This window comes from Musa acuminata, chromosome BXJ1-7 (assembly GCF_036884655.1).
Source record: "Musa acuminata AAA Group cultivar baxijiao chromosome BXJ1-7, Cavendish_Baxijiao_AAA, whole genome shotgun sequence".
NCBI classification, from domain to species: Eukaryota; Viridiplantae; Streptophyta; class Magnoliopsida; order Zingiberales; family Musaceae; genus Musa; species Musa acuminata.
In genome coordinates this window covers 4,182,989-4,205,741 of record NC_088333.1, presented here as the reverse complement: position 1 = coordinate 4,205,741, position 22,753 = coordinate 4,182,989, and the positions used below count along the sequence as shown (strand labels likewise).

At 37.1% G+C, this 22,753-nt stretch overlaps 3 protein-coding genes across 4 annotated transcripts; all 3 read right to left on the bottom strand.

Annotated features, from left to right (window-relative positions):
* Positions 1-1,762: 1,762 nt before the first annotated feature.
* LOC135678330 (cytochrome c1-2, heme protein, mitochondrial-like) lies at positions 1,763-9,287 on the bottom strand. Of its 2 annotated transcripts, XM_065191007.1 has the most exons (9): positions 9,132-9,213; positions 8,714-8,788; positions 8,189-8,278; positions 5,632-5,843; positions 4,972-5,251; positions 4,818-4,889; positions 2,424-2,540; positions 2,263-2,328; positions 1,763-2,166 (listed from the first exon to the last, which is right to left on the bottom strand). In XM_065191007.1, exons 3-9 carry the CDS (start codon positions 8,246-8,248, stop codon positions 2,050-2,052), a joined length of 924 nt encoding a protein of 307 aa, XP_065047079.1. In that variant the 5' UTR covers positions 8,249-8,278; positions 8,714-8,788; positions 9,132-9,213; the 3' UTR covers positions 1,763-2,049. The 2 variants fall into 2 exon arrangements, with proteins under 2 accessions (XP_065047079.1, XP_065047077.1); XM_065191005.1 differs by lacking the exon at positions 8,714-8,788 and having other exon boundaries at positions 9,132-9,287.
* A 696-nt stretch (positions 9,288-9,983) lies between these two features.
* On the bottom strand, positions 9,984-16,115 carry LOC135678329 (methylthioribose kinase 1-like). Its single transcript, XM_065191004.1, has 6 exons — positions 15,784-16,115; positions 14,119-14,428; positions 13,338-13,512; positions 13,017-13,218; positions 11,632-11,846; positions 9,984-10,500 (listed from the first exon to the last, which is right to left on the bottom strand). The coding sequence occupies exons 1-6, from the start codon at positions 15,988-15,990 to the stop codon at positions 10,326-10,328; spliced, it is 1,284 nt and encodes a 427-aa protein (XP_065047076.1). The 5' UTR covers positions 15,991-16,115; the 3' UTR covers positions 9,984-10,325.
* Positions 16,116-16,758: 643 nt separating this feature from the next.
* On the bottom strand, positions 16,759-22,730 carry LOC135678328 (methylthioribose kinase 2-like). The gene is made up of 6 exons (XM_065191003.1): positions 22,427-22,730; positions 20,781-21,090; positions 20,064-20,238; positions 19,742-19,943; positions 18,354-18,568; positions 16,759-17,191 (listed from the first exon to the last, which is right to left on the bottom strand). The coding sequence occupies exons 1-6, from the start codon at positions 22,637-22,639 to the stop codon at positions 17,017-17,019; spliced, it is 1,290 nt and encodes a 429-aa protein (XP_065047075.1). The 5' UTR covers positions 22,640-22,730; the 3' UTR covers positions 16,759-17,016.
* Positions 22,731-22,753: the final 23 nt, after the last annotated feature.

Here is a 22,753-nt window from a genome sequence, read left to right as displayed (position 1 = left end):
ATGTTTCGCACCGCTCGCCACGATCGTCGCAACACGTGAAAACAACCTAAAAATAGGCTAAAACCGACGATGTCCAAGCATGGTAGTATTATTGGGTTATGTTAGAGGTATGAAAATTAGTATAGAGTTGTTGATATGTACCTGATTAGACTTATGCACTTCGGTGTAACTTGGTCGATGAGAAGATAAAGACATCATTTGTGGTGTCAAAGGTGTTTATTCATTAAGTATTGTAGGGTGAATTTATGGAGAAGTTACAGAGAGGGTGAAGTGCTGCTAAACTGAAGTGATAAGAGAGTGCATGTCTTGAGGAGAAATACTAGTTGATATGGTGAGAGGTGTGTTTGAGACGATCTAAGGTGTACTAATATGAATCCAGTGATACATGGTTGTTGGAGTGACTCGTATTGCTAAAGACACATAGTTTTGGAAGGGAAAGGCAGACTCGATAAAAATACATTCACAGACAAAGGTGTCTTCAATGCATGATGAATCCTTTGCGGACAAATGCATACGAAGCATATAACACGTCATCTGTAGATGAAAATATCTCAATTTTCGATGCATCCTTCGTAGATATGAGCGTCTCTGACGTATGATACGTCATTCATGGATAAAAGCATTTGAAGCATATGACACATCCTTCGTAGACACAAGTGTCTCAAATGCATGATGCGTTCGTAAACATTAGCATATTCAATGTTCGATGTGTTCTTCATCGAAAATATCCTAATTTCTAATGTCCCCTTCACGGATGTGAGCATGCGATGAATCTTTTGCAAACAAAAGCATACGATGTGCTCTTCTTTTATGGACATAAGCACCTTTTAACATAGAGCCAACTTGCTTGATGTTGATGTTGGTAGCTCGACATTCAAATCAAATTCTGCTCAAGATGGGTAGATTGACCAAGTAACAAGTGTTGCCTTATGTGGGTGAATCAGGTTCTTAAGCTGTCCGACCCAACAAACCAATCTACTTGATGTGGGCAGATCGAAGCCCCTATAGTTGATCGACCACACAAACTAAGTTTTCCGATGTGGGTCCCTTGGCTCTGCTGAAAAAGATCAGGTGGAGCATCTTGACATATCTAAGGCAAATCGGATAGTTAATCGATCAATTGATGTGGGTAAATCAAGAGATCAAGAGATTTATTGCTCGATGCAGGTAGATCAAGAGAAACTATAACAGTTTGCACCAATAAGATATCTACCCAATATGAGCAGATGAAGATGAAGCATGATTCGTGTCAATGGGTTGGACGAGCAGAAAGGGCACGATGGCTGACCCGATAAGGTCATCACTAGTCATCATGGGTTACCCGACATGGTCAAAAAACGCTTATCCCATCCTAAGGTCCACAATAAGGGCCTCTAGTTGCCATCGCTTTACGGTCAAACTATCCACCCTTCATCTGAAGTAGATGGATCGACTGAACTACTCCACAGCATGTTGATCGAGCTATCCACCCCTCACCATCTAAAGCAAATGGATCGAACAATCAACCTAAGATACTCCACTATCCGAAATAATTTACTCAACAATACTATAGCAATTCAACGAGTGTAGAAATAATATATCTACAGAAAATAACATACATATTCTCTCCGCCACATGAGTCGATGAATTAGTTTATTGTCTATCAAATGTTTGATAAAATGCCAAAGCGATTCCACAAGCAACCATCCGAATTCAAGGGTCGACCCCTTGAATTCCATGCCTTTTAGTTGACTGATAAGACAAGATCCTAACATCTCAACCATAAAATCACAATGATTTGCTCGGATGAGCAATTATGCTTTAGTAAACTCTGAACACTGGGATCAGTCCAACCACAAAGACAGACAAAGAACTAATGTCATGTGCAGCATCTAGTCACTCTGTTGGAAGGCCATTACCAGCCTCGACAAAACCCAAAAAATTTGAACTTTAGGAGAAAAAAATAATATTACTTCTCCCAGACAGGAGAAACGAAGAGCTGGAGATGCATCTGGCAATGTACACCATTGAGGGTCATTATTTCCATTGTCCACGACATGCATGTGGCAATCAGTTGACGACATCTACGACCAGTTTGCGCGACTTGATGACAGACCACTTCAACCGCCGATAATATGCAGCTTGGAGAAGAGCAAGCGACAGGACAAAAATCCATTTGAATCCCATCTACGATACCCCACAGCACTAAAGATTAGTGGAGTAGCGCTTATAGGTCGAAATCATAAAAGAAAGAAACATGAGAAAGGTAAAAAGACGAGTCACCAGTTTCCTCTCTTCCATCTCAGGCTCCGCTGCCCAAGACAAAAATGTAACAACATCCTTGCCCATCTGGAAATAAAAGTAAACATCAGTATCTGCACCTATAACAGATATCGCAAGGCATCAAGTGAGCTACAGTGTTGGTAACCTTTGTGGTGAATTACCTGGGATTCAGTGGCAGGAGTACCATCTTCATATTCGACGGCACCGTCAATGAGCATTTTTGGCATTGCTATTGCACCACCAGTAAAGTAAGGGTTGTAGTGCAGTCCCTCACGAATCTGTAGATGTTACAAATAGATACATCAACAGGTGAAACAATAAGAACGGTCAAACAATATCAAACGATTGACCTATGGACATACATAATTCAACTTTGAGCTGTTTATCCCCACAAGGCATATGGATATACATAATTCAGTTTTTGCTGAGGTGGTGAAAATTTGTAATGTTATACAAGGCTAACGACTACTGGGTTTTAAAATTCGAGGACCTTGTATCATGCACAAGTCAGCGATGCACAACTCTAATCACTAGCAACAAGGATCATTTAGTACCTGGAACACCCGAGAAAGGATGAAAGATGACCTGTTATCCTAAAATATCAATTATCATATAGATTTTTTTCTTAGGTTCTTTTACGCATAGAAGGACAGGTAGTTACCTGATAAGACCCTAAAGTCTTATCGTCGCTCTGATACCAAATAATAAGATCCTAAAGTCTTATCGTAAAAAAGAAGAAGAGAAAGGGGATGATCGCTTCGAGAGGATCGGCCCTCCTTGATCGTTTCGAGGGGATCGGCCTCCTAGGGTTTGTCAAAAGACAAAATAATATTTTTCATAGATTATTCTGATAAGACCCTAAAGTCTTACCGTAGGCTCTGATACCAAATGATAAGACACTAAAGTCTTATCGTAGGCTCTGATACCAAATGATAAGACCCTAAAGTCTTATCGTCGTTCTGATACCAAATAATAAGACCCTAAAGTTTTATCGTAAAAAAGAAGAAGAGAAAGGGGATGATCGCTTTGAGGGGATCGGCTCTCCTTGATCGCTTCGAGGGGATCGACCCTCCTTGATCCCCTCGAAGTGATCATCCCTTTCTCTTTTCTTTTTTACGATAAGACTTTAGGGTCTTATCATTTGGTATCAGAGCGACGATAAGACCTTTAGGGTCTTATCATTTGGTATCAGAGCCTACGATAAGACTTTAGGGTCTTATCATTACCATGATACTGAATAGATAGATATAGGATATAGTGGAAAAAATTATTCTGATATGAAAGCCAGTTAACTTTTAGTGTAATAAAAATGCAATAAAATGTTGACATTACTGAATCTCCAGTTACTTGGAAATCATCAGATCCACCTTTGTCAATTCAAGAAATCAAGAGCAAACAAGGTTTATAAGGCAAGTTTGGCTAGCAAGACAGCCTTTTTGGAAAACTCAGAATACAAGTTTATTTACCTCCTGTTTCTTTTTCTTTCTTAACTAGATAACCTCCATATATCAGTGACACATTAAGGTACGTCTCAAAAACGAACTAATAGTAACTAGTAACATTGAAGAAGTTACATATCTCTAACTCCCACAACAGAACAAGCAATACATGACTTAGAGCAAGAGGGTGGAAAAGTTGGGATTCATAAATTATGCAACAGATGTAGAGAAGAAAATAGAGGAAAAAGAAGAATCAAAGAAAAAGGAAAAGGAGAAGAAAGGGTGCATCTAACAAAGTAAACAGGTGAGTACAAGGAAAAGTTGGGATTCATAAATTATACAACAGATGTAGAGAAGCAAATAGAGGAAAAAGAAGAACCAAAGAAAAAGGAAAAGAAGGAGACGAAAGGATGCATCTAAGAAAGGAAACAGGTGAGTACAAGAAACATAATAATGTATATATCTCTTTTGTTGAAAACAGAAAAAAAGGAAAAACAGTAGAGAGAGAGTATTAAAAGAAACAATATAAAAGAAGTGAAATAGTGCTAGCAGAGAACATGTGAAGAGAATAATTCTTTAAAAAGAATGTAACAGACCCCATACTTCCCTTGATGGGAAACAAGCATGTTTTAACTAAAGAATACCAGAATAAAATGCACACTGCACAGATTCATCATGCTTATATCTATAGTTCGAAAAACAATGGAACAAAATAAACAACTTTCTCATTTTTCAGCAGATTAACACTTGTAATATAGAAAGTTGATGCAGATAAAAAAATGATGCACTTTATAAATTTGTACTTAAGTATCAATATTAAATGTTTAATAATATATATTTTTTAAGGTGGAATATACGTCAGCAAACAGAAATAACCACAACTGACAGTAGAAAATTTGTTCAGAAGTTAATTTCTATTTTTGCAAATTTCAGTTGATACCAAAAGATTAATATGAACATATTAAAAAAGGTGAAGATGATACATAAAAGCCTCACTAGATAAGCCAATTTCATATTGTAGTAACAAGACTATAGTAGAGTCATCAGTTATGTTCGTATTTAGTTAACATTGATCACACAAGTAAAAGAATATTTCATACATAACCAGAATATTACCGAAACACCAGCAGGAGGATCACGATAACCAGTGAGAAGAGCAAATACATAGTTCTGACCATTATGCCGTGCCTGGAAAAAAAGAAAATCAACATGTTTGTCACAGAAAAGATGAATGTTTCAGATAACCAAAATAGACATGTAGCAGTGGTACCTTTGTTATTAAGCTCAGGTCTGGAGGATATGCCCCTCCATTTGCAAATCTTGCTGCTTGTTCATTTGCATATGGCTGAGGAAAACGATCACTTAATTTGCCAGGACGAGTAAACATTTCACCTTCATCATTGGGTCCATCAACAACCTCAATCTCAGCAGCCATTTCTTTAGTCTCTTCTTCAGTGTATGCCACACCAACAAGGTCCCGAAATGAAATCAGTGACATGGAATGACAAGAAGCACATACTTGTTGGTATACTTGGTGACCTCGCCGAATTCTGCTCATACCATATTGTACAAAATATAAGTGTTACATCAGTCATGGTGAGTAACTTGCAATTTAATTTCATTTAAAAGATTATTCACATATTCCAAACAGTATAATTGTACAGAAGAAACAAGGTTTGAATTCATAAGGACCATGATAATTATTTGTAAGATACAAAATTATATAGGAAAAAAAATGAAAGTCATCCAGCAAGGGATTTAAAAGGTAAACTATTACAGTTATACAATCAATTTTTCAAAGTTTGCCATATTACAGAACTCCAAGCACATCAATGGTTTACATTATCATATAATAAAAAAGGAAAAGTTAATCTTGAAAAAAAATGAAAGTTTTGAGAAACATAAAAATAACTCGGCCGATGCTACTTACGATGCATGGTCATAAGAGCTAAGGATACCATCGTGTGGCCATGGGTAACTCGGGGCTGGTAAACCATGCTCTGCTTCATCAGCAGACGCTAGTGAAGCAAAGGCTAAAGCACCAGAAAAACCAACTCCAAGTAATGCAAACACTCTTAATGGTTTGAGACCAGCTGATCCAATAGCCTCTTCATGCTTTATTGATGAAATAAAAGATGGAACCTGCATAGAGGAGAATGAGGTCATAAGAAACAATGCTATTTTTTTAAAATCAACAAGAAAAGTTTGTTCAACGATACTTGCATCAAAATCTACATACATAACAAGCAAGCAGAAATCAGCAGATACTTCACTGTTAAGTAATATTAAGAGATTGTAGCTCACAATATAATCATTAGCAACTATGAAACTATACAAGTGTAAATTTCAACCAAACTATGGTTCCTCAAGACCTGTGTTTCAGGAACTATAGGTTTAGAGTTGATTTTCAGTTTTGGCAAAACAGAAAACTGTGAAAGAAACCTAGAGGGAACATCAGCTCCAACGAATGACTGGCTAGAAGTCTCTTTCCAGTGAAAACCAACCAAGAAGGTCCACGTATGAAGAGGGCATCTGTAATAGAAACTAAGGAGAACTTCCAAGTTGATAACTTTCTTAGGCAAACTTACGTAGAAAAATTTTCCAAGAACATCAAGCAAAAGATAACTAATTTAATTGATTTTGTTCAACTTTAAATCCTGATTTGAGTTATAATTGTAAAAATTAGCCACTGAAATATGTGTTCTCAAAATGCATATGTGAACCAACCATCTATGGACATCCCCCAGACCACTATAACTCCTACAATAACAACAGAAGCTTAAGAAATAATGCAAAAATATAAAATGACTCCTTTCTCCTGTTCATCATAGTAAACTTTTAAGGAATGATGGCAAGGATGCCAACAAATTACCTAATCCCTGCTGCAATTTGACTGAGCACTGCATCAAGCAACTAAACATAAAAGACTTGCCACTTTCTAGATACGGTTAAAAAAATGAGGAATTGAACTAGTACATGATATGTGCAAGAACAAATGATGTGATATGGGAAATGTAACAAAACTAGTCTCAGTAAACCATCATATTTCACATGTCATATTTCTGTAATGAGTGATAATAGAAATATATAACACCAAAACTAATCTCAATCAGTGGTTTAAATAGGCGCTTGGGCACTCGAGTGAGATAAGGCGAGGCCCGAGCGCCACAAGGGTCGACCAAGAGGCTCTCTTCAATGAAGCACCACCTAGGAGCTAGCCTAAATCCAAGCAATGAGCGCCCAATTCAGATGAAGCAAGCGAACCAAACTTTTAAGTTTGGTTCGATTGAACAATAGCTAGTTGGTTCGATTGAACCAACTAGCCACTTTCTTTTATTGTACCCATAAAACCCATGCCTCGCACCCCTGCACAACCCCAAGCTATCAACTCTAGTGCAACTTCTGCCTCCGCTGTCGATGTTTCCTCTGCCTCCGCTGACAATGCACAGGACCGAGGCTTCCTCTGTAACCGACGAACAGGTCCGACGGCCTAGCTTCCGTGGACAGTTCCTTTCACCGTTGTTGCTTTCAAGTGCAGCTCCTTCCATCGTCGAGAGAGAGGACATCAGCTTCCTCCTCCATCAACGAACACCTCTGAAGCTTCCTCCGTCCACAACGTCGCCGTTCGTAGCTTTCGCCGCTACCGCTGCTGCCATACATAGCTTCCTCAGTCGTCGTTATTGTCATCCGCAGCCTCCTCCGCCGCTGCTATCGTCCGCAGCTTCCTTTGACGCCATCACCGTCGTCTAAAAGTTTCTCTTTCACCGTTGCCCTCTCCTTCCCCACTTTCCATTGTCGATGACTCTTTTCTCCTCTTCTAACTATTGTTAACAATTCTTTTATATTTTAATATTTTAAAGCATCTTTCTCCGCTCGGGCGAGCACCTAGCCCTCAAGCATTTTGGGACCTTAACGCCTTTTGGCGCACCTAGTGCTTTTTAAATCACTAGTCTCAATAAACCATCATATTTCACGTGTTATATTTCTGTATTGAGTGATAATATAAATGTATGACACCAAAACTAGTCTAAGTAAACCATCATATTTCACAAGTTATATTTCTGTATTGAGTGATAATATAAATGTATATCACCAACTGTTATACCATAAATTAATAAAAAAATACTTATAGCTAAAAAAAGAAAAATTATAGGAGATACAAGATCAACACAACAGCCATTAATACTAGCTTATCTGATCTAACTATACTTCAATAAGCCTTAAGCAAAAAACTAGACGAACAAACCAAAATGACATTAAATAACTCAGCTAATATATAATTATAATCTGAATAGTTGCAAGTTCCCATTCAAATGTTTGATGCCTATATATGGTCTAATCAAGGAATGAAGCAACACATCACTTTCTCATTAGACCCTCAATTTGGCCTAGTTTGAAAAAAACAAAGGAAATGGCCAGCTAACATAAGACAAACCTAATTGAAAAGGTAAAGATATTTAAAAATGAATCTAAAAAGAGACGATTACTGATGACTGGAACTGAAGGTGCTTCCTCAGCAGCTGGCTGATGCCTCTTCCAGCAGCCATCGATTGCCTTGCAGGCTTGAAGCTTCACCACTGAAAAACAAGAAAACATAAATAAGAAGACTAGATATATGACAGATACATGAGATGAGACACACCATTTTGTGAAGGCAATATTGCATAAATCCACTTTGAAACCAATGCATAATCAAGAAAGAAACAAAAGAAACATTCAGTAGCATCATTTATAATGCAAAATATTATAAATTATGATATCATCTTTTTGTTCTTTGGACATGTTGGTTCGAATAAAAATTGCCAAAATATTTCTAGACTAATTCACCTACATCAGGATCATTCACAGACTTGCATTCTTGGACAAGAAAGATGAGACATCAACATGATCACTAATGACCTCAATGCCCTGGTCAAAGTATGCAGATTAGTTCGAAAATTTACATTCATTTCGAGCTCTTTTCTACTTTTTAGAGAGAGAACTTGTTTTCCTCATTTAGTAGCACTATTTACCTAAAACACGCCTAAACGAATGGTAACCCCGAGAATAGAAAGTCAACCGAACAAGCCGCCTCTTCTAGCAGCAATCTGCAGTTCCAAAAGTTCTCCACTGCCGTCATTAGATTATCAGGAGTCTAAGTTAATAGTATATATATACAACAAAAGTAAGGAACCGTCACGAATCCGGCAATTCTTGATCCATCTCTAATCGCATATGCAACATATATGCATGCACATGAATCACAAGATGCAAGAAGAAAAATACGTTGATGGCTCGAAAAGCAAAAACTGGTATCTCGTGCCCAAAAAGTCGCAACGAAGACCATAAATTGGACGAACTTATAATCGAATAGATCTAGCAACAGCAAGAACAACAACATGAAGAAAATACCATCGGAATGGGCAAGGGAAAACAAAGAATGAGACGGACCTGAAGGATCCGAGGGACGAGGAAGCCGGCGATTGGGGAATCGTGGACGGGGAGCAGTGGGAGGACGAGGAGGAGGGTGTGGCCCTGCCCTATTTGGGTGCCGTCATTTTATGGCGCTCTTCGGGGCCGCCGTGGTGGAGGATCGCGATCCACACGCCCTTCACCGGCTACCGCATGTTGACACCCTTTCGGTCGACCGCCAGCTGTGGGTTGCCAATTGGGCCGAACCCGATGCCGATTCGAGCGTCCGATCCTAACCCAATGCCTCAACTGGTCGATCGGGATCTACCTCTCCGGGTCGAATCTAACCACAAATCCAAATCAACCGGTTCGCTGCGGTCTATTTCGAGTCGAACCCAAACGAGATATAAGGAATTAGGCAATGCATTACAAAATATCATTCAAGAAAATACGTAATTTAAACTATAATAAAAACTAAAAATTTCGAATTTTCTTTCTTGGTTCAGAAGCAGAAGACATTGGTCGTATGCTTGTAATTTAGTGGTAGTAATGTGGTCGAATAATTAGAGATGATTTAGGGTGTGCATTTAGCTTGTTTTTGTTTCAAAAATCAATTGTTTTTTGCTTTAAAAAAAAACGAGTTTCGGTGAAAATTATGTGACTGAGTTCTACTAACTATGCAATAATGCATTAACCACTAAAATGTGTTTGACAGATATATCAATAGAGCTTCTCAGATACCAAGAAGAGCATAATAAACTTATTCAACCAAACAAGTTTATGATTTCCGATGGATCTTGTGGGAAAATAGTAATTATGAGAGAGTGGAGTTAAAACATTCAAATGGTGAACGAGGTGATAAAAAGCAATCTCATTACAAAGGCACCAAAATATAATGAGCAGATTTAATTCCAGGACTCATAATTTAAAGCATTAACAAAACCATGGCAAGCATAATTCTTTTCTACATCTAGTTATACACACTTATAAACCTCAACTCACATCTGAATCAACTTGGTTTTTTTCCCCAAATGAATACACGAGTTAAATGGGGCAAGAAACTTTCAGGATATGACAACTAGTAATAGAGCAATCATTCTCAGTTACACAATGAGATATGTGCTCTAGGAACCCGGAACAGGAGAAACATCCATTCGTTTTTTATTATAGCTTTTACTGGGAAACAGGCATCCTTTTTCTTTTTCCTTTTTTTTTTGTGTATTTCTTCAACTGTTAGGGAGCTGAAATCTCCTGGACGACTGAAATGACTTGGCCTATTGTTTCAAACTTGCGCCTTTCCTTGAGAATTGTTTTGGCACAGTCCAGGGCACGACGTTCACACGATGCCCGCTTGGTTACATCACTAATTGATTCAAAATCTTCAACATGAGCTACCCCAACAATTCTCCTGAAAGCCAGCCAACGATTAGTGAAAGCAGAAAACACAAGCATTCCAACTTGAAGTCATCAATCTTTTACTTCTGAAGAATGCTGAAACTAAAACTCGACAAGAGTTTAACGAAGAAAGCTAACGTACAACTCTTCCAAATCTGTTTCAGATTAATTATGACTATGAAAATGAGCTTTATTAGCAGACAGGATATATGATTCATAACTTCACTGTGTATTGAATCAGAAAAAGAACCAGAGAAGCCAAATATTCATATAGCATTCTTCTTCAGGCATGAAGAATAATAGATATCTAGATCCTCCACCATTTACCCGAACAAAAGGTCTACGTTTTTCGGCATGTTGACAGAAGAATGACAGAAACATAAAAGGCATGGCTCAGAAGATATACATTATCCCCTTGTGTGTGGTATATAACTACTTATGTACTCACAATGTAAAACAGGAAAGTCCTACGATCTTACATTTTGCTAACATATATAGCAACAAATTACACAACTGAGAAACTTGAATTACGATTGAAAGCAAGATTGAAGACTTGCAGCCCCTTCAGTTACCAGCATATAGCGATATACAACCAATGTACCATGATTTATCATCAGATCTGTAAAAAATTTCCTTGTCATGCGGTCACATGCCCAGCAAAGGACCTTGATGTTACTGGTTACAAAATTCAGATTTCACTATTCACCACAACTCTGAAAAATCAAATGACCTAGCCGTTATATATAATTCTAATAAAGACAATTAACAACATATTTGAACTATCAGCCATTTAACTTTTGAACAAGAGGAAGGAAATTCCTTGTTAAAGTATCATTAATTATGCATTAGTAATCATGATACAGATTCTTGTGCTTGCAGTCCATATAACTGGAATGCATAAACTAGTTTCATGCTAAGCTCAACATATTTAACCTGTGAGTCATTTTGACCTTAAGGCTTTAATCAAGTGGGAGTAAATTCCGTGTGAAGAGTCATTAGCCATGCATTAGTAAACATGATATAGTTTTTTGTGCATTTAAACCAAGAAACTAAAATGCATTAACTTGCTTCGAGCTTAGCTTTCCGATCCTAATCATAGATGATAGAAGTATGATGCACTAAAATAGAACTCAACAAGAAGTACCTTATCATCTTAGCAGCACCAAATCCAAGAGCATCATGAAATAAATCAGTCATGTACTTTTTCTGGACAAGAAGCTGCAGTTCTGGCTTGTTATATATATCTAAAAGATATGCTTCACCATGCCCATCAAAGTTTTCATTCCAGAGAGACACAAACTTATGATGAAAAAGATTCCAAGTTTCTCCAATTGTCCTCAAAATCCACTGTTTATATACCTGCACCATGATATCACCGTGAGAATACTAATAATAGTTATAAAGGAAATATTGGTGGTTGCAGTTAAACTTTCATTAGAAAAGCAAACTGAGCAACCTATTAAGAGTCACAAGTATCAGAAAATGTCAATATCAAAGAAAGAAGATAACTGTGCAGCATAAATAACTTCCAAACTATTCCATGATCAAAATTTCCACCAGGATAGCACTAAAATATCAAGCTTTGATATGCTAAATTTCTTAAGTTTTTCTTATTTTTACCAAATTTCTTAATGACTTTTCAGAACAACAAAACGGCTGAGAAACTCACGAAATTTTCAGGAACATGATCCCCATCGAGTTCCACCAACTCTGGTTTTTAGCCAGATAGCAATCAACTTTTCACTAATCATCATAGTAGTCTCTATACATCCAAAGAAACTCATCTATTTATCAGCTTGCTAGATAGCAAAACAGAATTATGTCGACATATTATTGATTTTCTCTCACCCCTCTATTTACGTCTTTGTTGTTAGCCAATTGCTTCCTTGTAGTTACTTCTGGTATTTAAGTTTTCATCTCATATGTCCACGTGACAGAATATCAAAAACAAGCTTGCATATGTTGCAAAGATAAAATGATACTCTGATGCACTGCTACCAAACTCCTTCAAATACATACTTGCCTTTTTTTGTGTTTCTATATCTATGGTTAAACTTCAAAATTTACATCACAATGATCTTTTACTTTGGTTAAAACATGGTGTAAGACACCAATGATTCAATTCCCAAAAATAATCAATAAGATATCAGCATTATTCATCAATCAAATATTAGCTTAAATTTATTACCACATCAGTCATATCTTAGCATAAATATTAGCAAAATGATTCCAGCCAATATAATGCAAAACCTGGCTCATTAGCCATAATATATTGACACCACATTTGAAATTGAAACATGGGTTTATAGCTCAAAATCTAATATAGACTGCACATTTGGACACAGAATTGAAGAAAATAATGCCTCAGAAGCAATAAAAAGAAGGATGTTGAAGGAATTTCCAATAGTTGTCTTACGCATACATGCATTTCTACTTCAAATTATTCTGCATGCTACAGCAAATCTAGAAAAGATTAGAAGCCTGTGATAAATGAAAATATAAATATTTATAATCTTATCTCATCCAGACCATCCGATCATTATCTTTATCAGCATGTCCATCTTGGGAAAAGAAGGCCAAAATCAAATTTCCCAAAAAAGCCCCAATGTCAAACCCCATAGGTCCATAAAATGCAAACTCTGGATCAATGACCTGTGTTGAATCACTAGTCACCATGATAGAACCAGTATGCAGATCTCCATGAATTAAAGCTTGTGCCCTCTCACAGAACCTACATGACAAGATTTAGGCAGCAATAAGTATACAAGGAAAAAGAAAACCAAATGAGGTCCATGGACTAAAAACAAAAGGAAAACGTGATAAGAGATGCAAGTTGAAACACAAGTATACATGGACTTCAATTCAGCTACTTCAATCTTCAAAATGTCATCATCCCGAACAGCCTCAACATCATGGTCAAGGTGTGGCGAAGTCCACCGATTATATTGAGCCACCTTATATGGGTCTGAAAAGACAACTTGCTCAGTGAGCCTGCATAGCTCTGCATTCCCACAAAATTCCGCAACTGCAAAATTAAATTCAAAAGCTTGTCAACATAAGCAAATAAATGATAAAAAAGGTACAGCTGCATGTTATGCAATCAATATTTATCTATCAAACAGAAAATAGAAAAATAATATGATATAGTTGCAAGACAGTATGCATGTGGCAGGCGAGAAGCACCTAATTTCCTGGTTCTGCTCATCTCTACAACTTATTGAAGCAAGAATACTAATTGTCCTCGATCAACATATATATCACCAAAAGAAGCAACATATATATCACCGTGCAAATGATGACACCAAAAGAAGCAAAAGAAAAAAAAGCATAGAAGGGCCTTCAAAAATCTGTCAAGAATTTGATAATTACAATTAAAAGCATTGAAAAAGACAAGATAATAAGGAGATAAAGAATATCAAAATTTTTAAATTCATCAACTTAAACATCTTGTTCCTAGGTACACAATGAGAAACTTCTAAAGATCAAGCAAAATAAACAATAAAATCTTGTTTCTAGATGCATACAAACGAAGTTATAAAGTTCAAGCAAAATGAACAGTATGAACTAAATAATAAAATACTTCAAACAATATTCGCTCATTATAGTCATGATTTATAATTAACAATTGTACCTGCATGTCTATGCTCTAGTGTGGCATGATAAAGAAGCGATGTGAAGAAAAGTGTTCTCGCCAAAAAGTCCGACATGTGTTGTGCAAGCAGTGGATATTCAATTCCAGCAATTAACCCTTTCCGCAAAATTATGTGCGGAGGCTCCAAGTAACGCATAGCAATCAAAGACATCGGTCGGTCAAAATGGTAAACTTGTGGCACATGATTTGGGCACAGACTACCATGCTCTTTTAAGGCTAGTGACTCAAAATAAGCACGCTCCTTCGTTAGAGGCCATGAAGTACCAATGCAGCGAACATATGGAATAGCCTGTTTGCAATGCAGACAAATGAGATCAACTTGATTCAGATCAGAAAAGTAGAAAGGAGGATACAGCTAATATCATATAATTTTTAAACAAAAAGAAAAATTCCATATAAGTGATACATTATGCAGAAGAAATATTCGAAGAAAAATAAATCAAATACAAGAAATGGTTTTGTTCTTACACTACAAAGGGAGGAACAACAATGTTTGACACAGAAAAACTGAAAGACTTTTCACTTTCAGTTCTAAGCAAGCCATGTCATTCATGTAAAACCAAATAAAGTAGTCATTAAGCAGAGATACATTTCAAAAGCTAGCACGTCAACGCCATGTAGCATCTTCAGCAACATGCATATAAACCATTATTTTGACATGAACATCAACCAAGCAATTAAATCTTTATAAGGAAGTCAAACAAATGGATATAACAGTATATAATAAGTTTTAGGAGTGTGGTCGCTAGAAACATGAAAGTACAGTCTACCAATCATCGACAACTACAAACCCAACAATGTTACTCAGACTCTCATCTTGATGCAACACATTATATTACCATCTTTCAAGAATATTACGATTGGATTTTCCTCCTAATATAATTCATGGCCTCATGCTTGGGACTTCTCTACTTCTCTAAATATATGACATTAGCCTTAAACAAATAAGGCAGTTTCCTCTCTTCAAATTTCAATCTCTCGCAAGTTTCTTCTTTCCTATTGCCTCTAAATAACATTCACACTAAAACACACTTTCTATTCTACTGAGAATCGAATATTGTTCCCATAGATCAACCAAGAATTTCATATCTTAGAGATCCTAGGAACGGAATATCCATGGAGTGGAGAAATTGATGTGAAGAAAAATATTCCAGTTAACAAGCATGGTTGCAACTTAAGTTTCTATTTTCCCTTTTATCTCCGTCTCACCAACAATTTTCAGCCATCCAGACTCTCAAAGGAGACATCTCTGTTTTACACACCCACTGTAATTTTTGATAGACTAGCAATCTCAGCGTTGAATATTAGGGGCTGGACCTCCAGAAGAATCCTGCACCTATATCGTGCAGAAGTTGTAGCATTCATGGAAACATCACTGGGCTTTGCCTGTATCCTATGTGCTTTGCTTTTATGCATTTCCTCCACTTCAACATCCATTTTCCAAACACTATACCTGACTTCAATGAATAAGTGCGAACAAGCAATTATTCATACCATCGGAAACCTTATCTTCTCAAGCATCAGTCCCTCCTCCTCTCAGATCTAGCCACGATCATACGGTCCGAAAGCGAAACCCCAGTGGCCATGAAGTCCAGATACAGCAAACAATGCACAAAAGCTAAATCAAACACTCAGAAAAACTACCTGCTTGATGACAAAGGATCCGGCGGGGCCAGCGACGATGTAGACGAAGTTGAGATTGCCATCGCCGACTTCCTTAATGGCGAGGCCCTCCAACTGTTCGCCCAACTGGGCGCGGAGAGCCGGCGTAGCCTTGATGTACTCCACCAAGGATGCCTCGTCCAGAGCTCGAAACCCATCGGCTGCCGCCGCCGCCGCCGCCGCCGCCATAGATACACGAAGAGAGAAAGAATGCCGATCAACGAGGAGACCGCTGCGGGCCGATTCAGTGAACCTGACCGGGTTCTTAAAATGATAGGTCGACAGTAGCGGAATCAAATTAGCTTAAAACTTGTGTTCCACGGTCGAGGAATAAAACTTGATGTTTCAATCTACCCGTTTTAAAGCCTCCCTTATTCCAGGTAGTGTACAGTCGGGCCCACAGCGTGATGCCCAATCACGAAGTCGACCGAGGTGGAGCAGAAAGCGGATTCGTGCGACAGAGATAAGCCCGAATTTTTTGTAATTGCCCAGCACTGCCCTTCAGGGGATTCCATCTAAGGTGCAAAGCATGACGAGAGATGACCGGGACCCACGTGCCCCCTTTTTATATTTATTAAAGCAAAAAAAATTGATTTTTGGATGATATGCATATCAAATTTTTTGCTTTAAAAAAAATCAGTTTCAGTGCAAATTATGTGACACTGAGTTCTACTAATTAATGCAACAATGCATTAACCACTAAAAATGTCTCGACAGATATATCAATGGGAGCTTGTCACATAACAAGCAAACCACAATACTAGCAAAGGGACATCAACCATCCACTACTTACTACTACTACTACACATGAAGTTTCTTGAGCATGAAAGAATGCTCAAGGCAAGAAGAATATGATCGAACTTGTGGGAAATTAGTAAATATGAGAGAAAGGGGAGTAGAAACAATCAAATGGTGAACGAGGTGATAAAAAGCAATCTCATTACAAAGGCACCAAAATATAACGTGCAGATTTTATTCCAGGGCTCATAATTTAAAGCATTACCAAAACCATGGCAAGCATAATCCTCTTCTACATCTAGTTATACACACTAATAAACCTCAACTCACATCTGAATCAACATGGGGCAAGAAACTTTCAGGATATGACAACTAGTGATACACAATGAGACATTCGCTCTAGGAACCCTGAACAGGAGAAATGACCTTTTCTTTTACCGCTTTTATTTTTTTGGTGTGTGTGTTTTTCTACAACTGTTAGGGAGCTGAAATCTCCTGGACGACTGAAATGACTTGGCTTATTGTTTCGAACTTGCGCCTTTCCTTGAGAATTGTTTTGGCACAGTCCAGGGCACGACGCTCACACAATGCCCGCTTGGTTTCATCACTAATTGATTCAAAATCTTCAACATGAGCTACCCCAACGATTCTCCTGAAAGCCAGCCAACGATTAGTGAAAGCAGAAAACACAAACACTCCAACTTGAAGTAATCAATCTTTTACTTCTGAGGACTGCTGAAACTAAAACTCAACTAGAGTTTAACAAGAAAGCTACCGTATAACTCTTCCAAATCTGTTTTAGATTAATTATGACTATGAAAATTAGCTTTATTAGCAGACAGATTATATGATTCATAACTGCATCTAATGTAATTGAAGTAAATAGTATAATGAAGGTGTATTGAATCAGAAAAAGAACCAGAGAAGCCAAATATTCATATAGCATTCTTCTACAGGCATGAAAAATTATAGATATCTAGATCCTCCACTATTTACCCTAACTAAAGGTCTAAGCTTTTCGGCATGTAGACTGAAGAATGACAGGAACATAAAAGGCATGACTCAGAATATATACATTATACCCTTGTGTGTGGTATATAACTACTTATATACTCACAATGTCAAACAGAGAAGTCCTACAGTCCCACATTTTGCTAACATACATGAGCAACAAATTACACAACTGAGAAACTTGAATTAAGACTGAAAGCAAGATTGAAGACTTGAAGCCCATTAAGTCACCAGCATATAGCGATATACAACCAATGTACCATGATTTATCATCAGAACTGTACACAATTTCCTTGTCATGTGGTCACATGCTCAGCAAAGGACCTTGATGTTACTGGTTACAAAATTCAGATTTTACAATTCACCACAACACTGAAAAATCAAATGGCCTAGCCATTATATATAATTCTAATAAAGACAATTAGCAACATATTTCAACTATCAGCCATTTAACCTTTGAACAAGAGGAAGGAAATTTCTTGTTAAAGTATCATTAATTAAGCATTAGTAATCATGATACAGATTCTTGTGCTTGTAGTCCATGAAACTGGAATGCATAAACTAGTTTCATGCTAAGCTCAACATATTTAACCTGTGAGTCATTTTGACCTTAAGGCTTTAATCAAGTGGGAGTAAATTCCGTGTGAAGAGTCATTGGCCATGCATTAGTAAACATGATATAGTTTTTTGTACATTTAAACCAAGAAACTAAAATGCATTAACTTTCTTCGACCTTAGCTTTCCGATCCTAATCATAGATGATAGAAGTATGACGCACTAAAATAGAACTCAACAAGAAGTACCTTATCATCTTAGCAGCACCAAATCCAAGAGCATCATGAAATAAATCAGTCATGTACTTTTTCTGGACAAGAAGCTGCAGTTCTGGCTTGTTATATATATCTACAAGATATGCCTCACCATGCCCATCAAAGTTTTCATTCCAGAGAGACACAAACTTATGATGAAAAAGATTCCAAGTTTCTTCAATTGTCCTCAAAATCCACTGTTTATATACCTGCAACCTGATATCACCGTGAGAATACTAATAATAGTTATAAAGGAAATATTGGTCGTCGCAGTTAAACTTTCATTTGGAAAGCAAACTGAGCAACCTATTAAGAGTCACAAGTATCAGAAAATGTCAATATCAAAGAAAGAAGATAACTGTGCTGCAAAAATTACCTCCAAACTACTCCATGATCAAAATTTCCACCAGGGTAGCTCACAAATATCAAGCTTAGGTATGCTAAATTTCTGAAGTTTTACTACTTATTTTTACCAAAATTCTTAATCACTTTTCAGAACAACATAACAACTGAGAAACTCACGAAATTTTCAGGGCCATGATCCCCATCAAGTTCCACCAACTCTGGTTTTTAGCCAGATAGCAATCAACTTTTCTCTTATCATCATAGTAGCCTCTGTATAACCCAAGAAACTCATCTATATATCAGCTTACTTGATAGTAAAACAGAATTATGGTGGGACATTATTGATTTTCTCTCACCCCTCTATTTACGTCTTTGTTGTTAGCCAATTGCTTCCTTGTAGTTTCTTCTGCTATTTAAGTTCTCATCTCAGATGTCCACATGACAGAATATCAAAAACAAGCTTGCATATGTTGCTAAGATAAAATGATACTCTGATGCACTGCTACCAAATTCCTTCAAATATCTACTTGCCTTTTTTTGTGTTTCTATATCTATATTTTAACTTCAAAATTTTACATCACAATGATCTTTTACTTTGGTTAAAACATGGTGTAAGACACCAATGATTCAATTGGTCCCAAAAATAATCAATAAGATATCATCATTATTCATCATTTAAATATTAACATAAATTTATTAACACATCAGTCATATCTTAGCATAAATATTAGCAAAGTGATTCCAGGCAATATAATGCAAAAACTGGTTCATTAGCCATAATATATTGACACCACATTTGAAATTGAAACATGGGTTTATAGCTCAAAACCGAATATAGACTGCGACACAGAATTGAAGGAAGAAAATAATGCCTCAGAAGCATTAAAAAGAAGGATGTTGAAGGAATTTCCAATAGTTGTCTTACTCTTACATGCATTTCTACTTCAAATCATTCTACATGCTACAGAAAATCTAAAAAGATTATAAGCCTGTGATAAATGAAAATATAAATATTTATAATCTTTTCTCATGCATACCATGCGATTGTTATCTTTATCAGCATGTCCATTTTGGGAAAAGAAGGCCAAAATCAAATTTCCCAAAAAAGCCCCAATGTCAAACCCCATAGGTCCATAAAATGCAAACTCTGGATCAATGACCTGCGTTGAATCAATAGTCACCATGACAGAACTTGTATGCAGATCTCCATGAATTAAAGCTTGTGCCCTCTCACAGAACCTACGTGACAAGATTTAGGCAGCACTAAGTATACAAGGAAAAAAGAAAAACAAATGAGGTTCACGGACTAAAAACAAAAAGAAAACATGATAAGATATGCATGTTGAAACACAATTGTACATAGACTTCAATTCAGCTACTTCAATCTTTAAAATGTCATCATCCCGAACTGCCTCAACATCATGGTCAAGATGTGGCGAAGTCCATCGGTTATATTGGGCCACCTTATATGGGTCTGAAAAGACAACTTGCTCAGTGAGCCTGCATAGCTCTGCATTTCCACAAAATTCCGCAACTGCAAAATTAAATCCAAAAGCTTGTTGACATAAGCAAATAAATGATAAATAAGGAAAAACAGCATGTTATGCAATCAATATTCAACTATCATGCAGAAAATCGAAAAGTGAGAAGCTCCTAGTTTCCTGGTTCTGCTCATCTCTATTGACTTTTTGAAGCATGAAAACTAATTGTCCTCGATCAACATATATATCACCGTGCAAATGATGACACCAAAAAAAGCAAAAAAAAAGAAAAAGATGGGCCTTCGAAAATCTGTCAAGAATTTGAGAATTACATTTAAAAGCATTGAAAAAGGCAAGTTAATAAGAAGATAAAGAACTCTCAAAATTTTTATATTCATCAACTTAAACATCTTGTTCCTAGGTACACAATGACAAAGTTCTAAAGATCAAACAAAATAAACAATAAAATATTGTTTCTAGATGCATACTTACAAAGTTATAAAGTTCAAGAAAAATGAACAGTATGAACTAAATAATAGAATACTTCCAACAATATTCATTCATTATATTCAAGATTTATGATTAACAACTGTACCTGCATGTCTATGCTCTAATGTGGAATGATAAAGAAGCGATGTGAAGAAAAGTGTTCTTGCCAAATAGTCCGACATGTGTTGTGCAAGCAATGGATATTCAATTCCAGCAATTAACCCTTTCCGCAAAATTATGTGTGGAGGCTCCAAGTAACGCATAGCAATCAAAGACAATGGCTGGTCAAAATGGTAAACTCGTGGCACATGATCTGGGCACAGACTACCATGCACTTTTAAGGCAAGTGACTCAAAATAAGCACGCTCCTTCGTCAGAGGCCATGAAGCACCAATTAAGCGAAGATATGGAATAGCCTGTTTGCCATGCAGACAAATGAGATCAACTTGATTCAGCATCGGAAAAGTAGAAAGGAGGATACAGCTAATATCATATAATTTTTAAACAAAAAGCAAAATTCCAAATAAGTGATATATCATGCAGAAGAAAGATTCAAAGCAAAAACTCAAACACAAGAAATGGTTTTGTTCTTACACTACAAAGGGAGGAACAACAATGTTCGACACAGAAAAACTGAAAGACTTTTCACTTTCAGTTCTAAGCAAGCCATGTCAATCATATAAAACCAAATAAAGTATTCATTTAGTAGATGAGTATCAAAAACTAGCACTTCCATGCATATAAACCATTATTTGACATGAACATCAACCAAACAATTAAATATTTATAAGAAAGTCAAACAAATGGATATAACAGTATATAATAAGTTTTAGGAGTGTGGTTGCTAGAAACATGAGTGTACAGTCTACCAACCATAGACCACTACAAACCCATCAATGTTACTCAGACTCTCATCTTGTTGCAACACATTATATTATCATCTTTCAAGAATATTACAATTGGATTTTCCCCCTAATATAATTCATGGCCTCATGATTGGGACTTCTCTACTTCTCTAAATATACGACAATAGCTCTAAACAAATGAAGAAGTTTCCCTTTCTTCATATTTCAATCTCTAGCAAGTTTCTTCTTTCCTATTGCCTCTAAATAATGTTTTGTCATTGACACTAAAAAACACTTTCTATTCTACTGAGAATCGAATATTGTTCCCATAGATCAACCAAGAATTTCATATCTTAGATAGATATCCTAGGAACGGAATATCCATGGAGTGGAGAAATTGATGACGAGAAAAATATTCCAGTTCACAAGCATGGTTACAACATAAGTTTCCATTTTCCCTTTATCTCCATCTCACCAACAATTTTCAGCCATCCAGACTCTCAAAGGAGACATCTCTGTTATACACACCCACTGTAATTTTTGATAGACTAGCGATCTCAGCGTTGAATATCAGGGGCTGGATCTCCAGAAGAATCCTACATCGATGTTGTGCAGAAGTTGTAGTATTCAAGGAAACATCTCTGTGCTTTGCCTGAATCCTATGTGCTTTGCTTTTATGCATTTCCACTACTTCAAAATCCATTTTCCAACACTATACCTTACTTCAATGAATGAGTGTGAATAAGCGATTATTCATACCATCGGAAACCTTGTCTTGTCAAGCATCAACCCTTCTACCTCTCAGATCGAGCTACAGTCATACGGTCCGAAAGCGAAACCCAGTGACCATGAAGTCCGCATACAGCAAACAATGCACAAAGCTAAATCAAATAGTCAGAAAAACTACCTGCTTGATGACAATGGATCCGGCGGGGCCAGCGACGATGTAGACGAAGTTGAGATTGCCATTGCCGACTTCCTTAATGGCGAGGCCCTCCAACTGTTCGCCCAACTGGGCGCGGAGAGCCGGCGTGGCCCTGATGTACTCCACCAAGGATGCCTCGTCCAGAGCTCGAAACCCATCGGCTCCCGCCGCCGCCGCCACCGCCACCGCCGCCATGGATTACATGAAGAGAGAAAGAATAATAAGAAGCCGATCAAATAGGCGACTCCAGAGTGCCGTTTCAGTGAACCTGACCGGTTTCTTGAAATGACGTTCGACGGTAGCGGAATC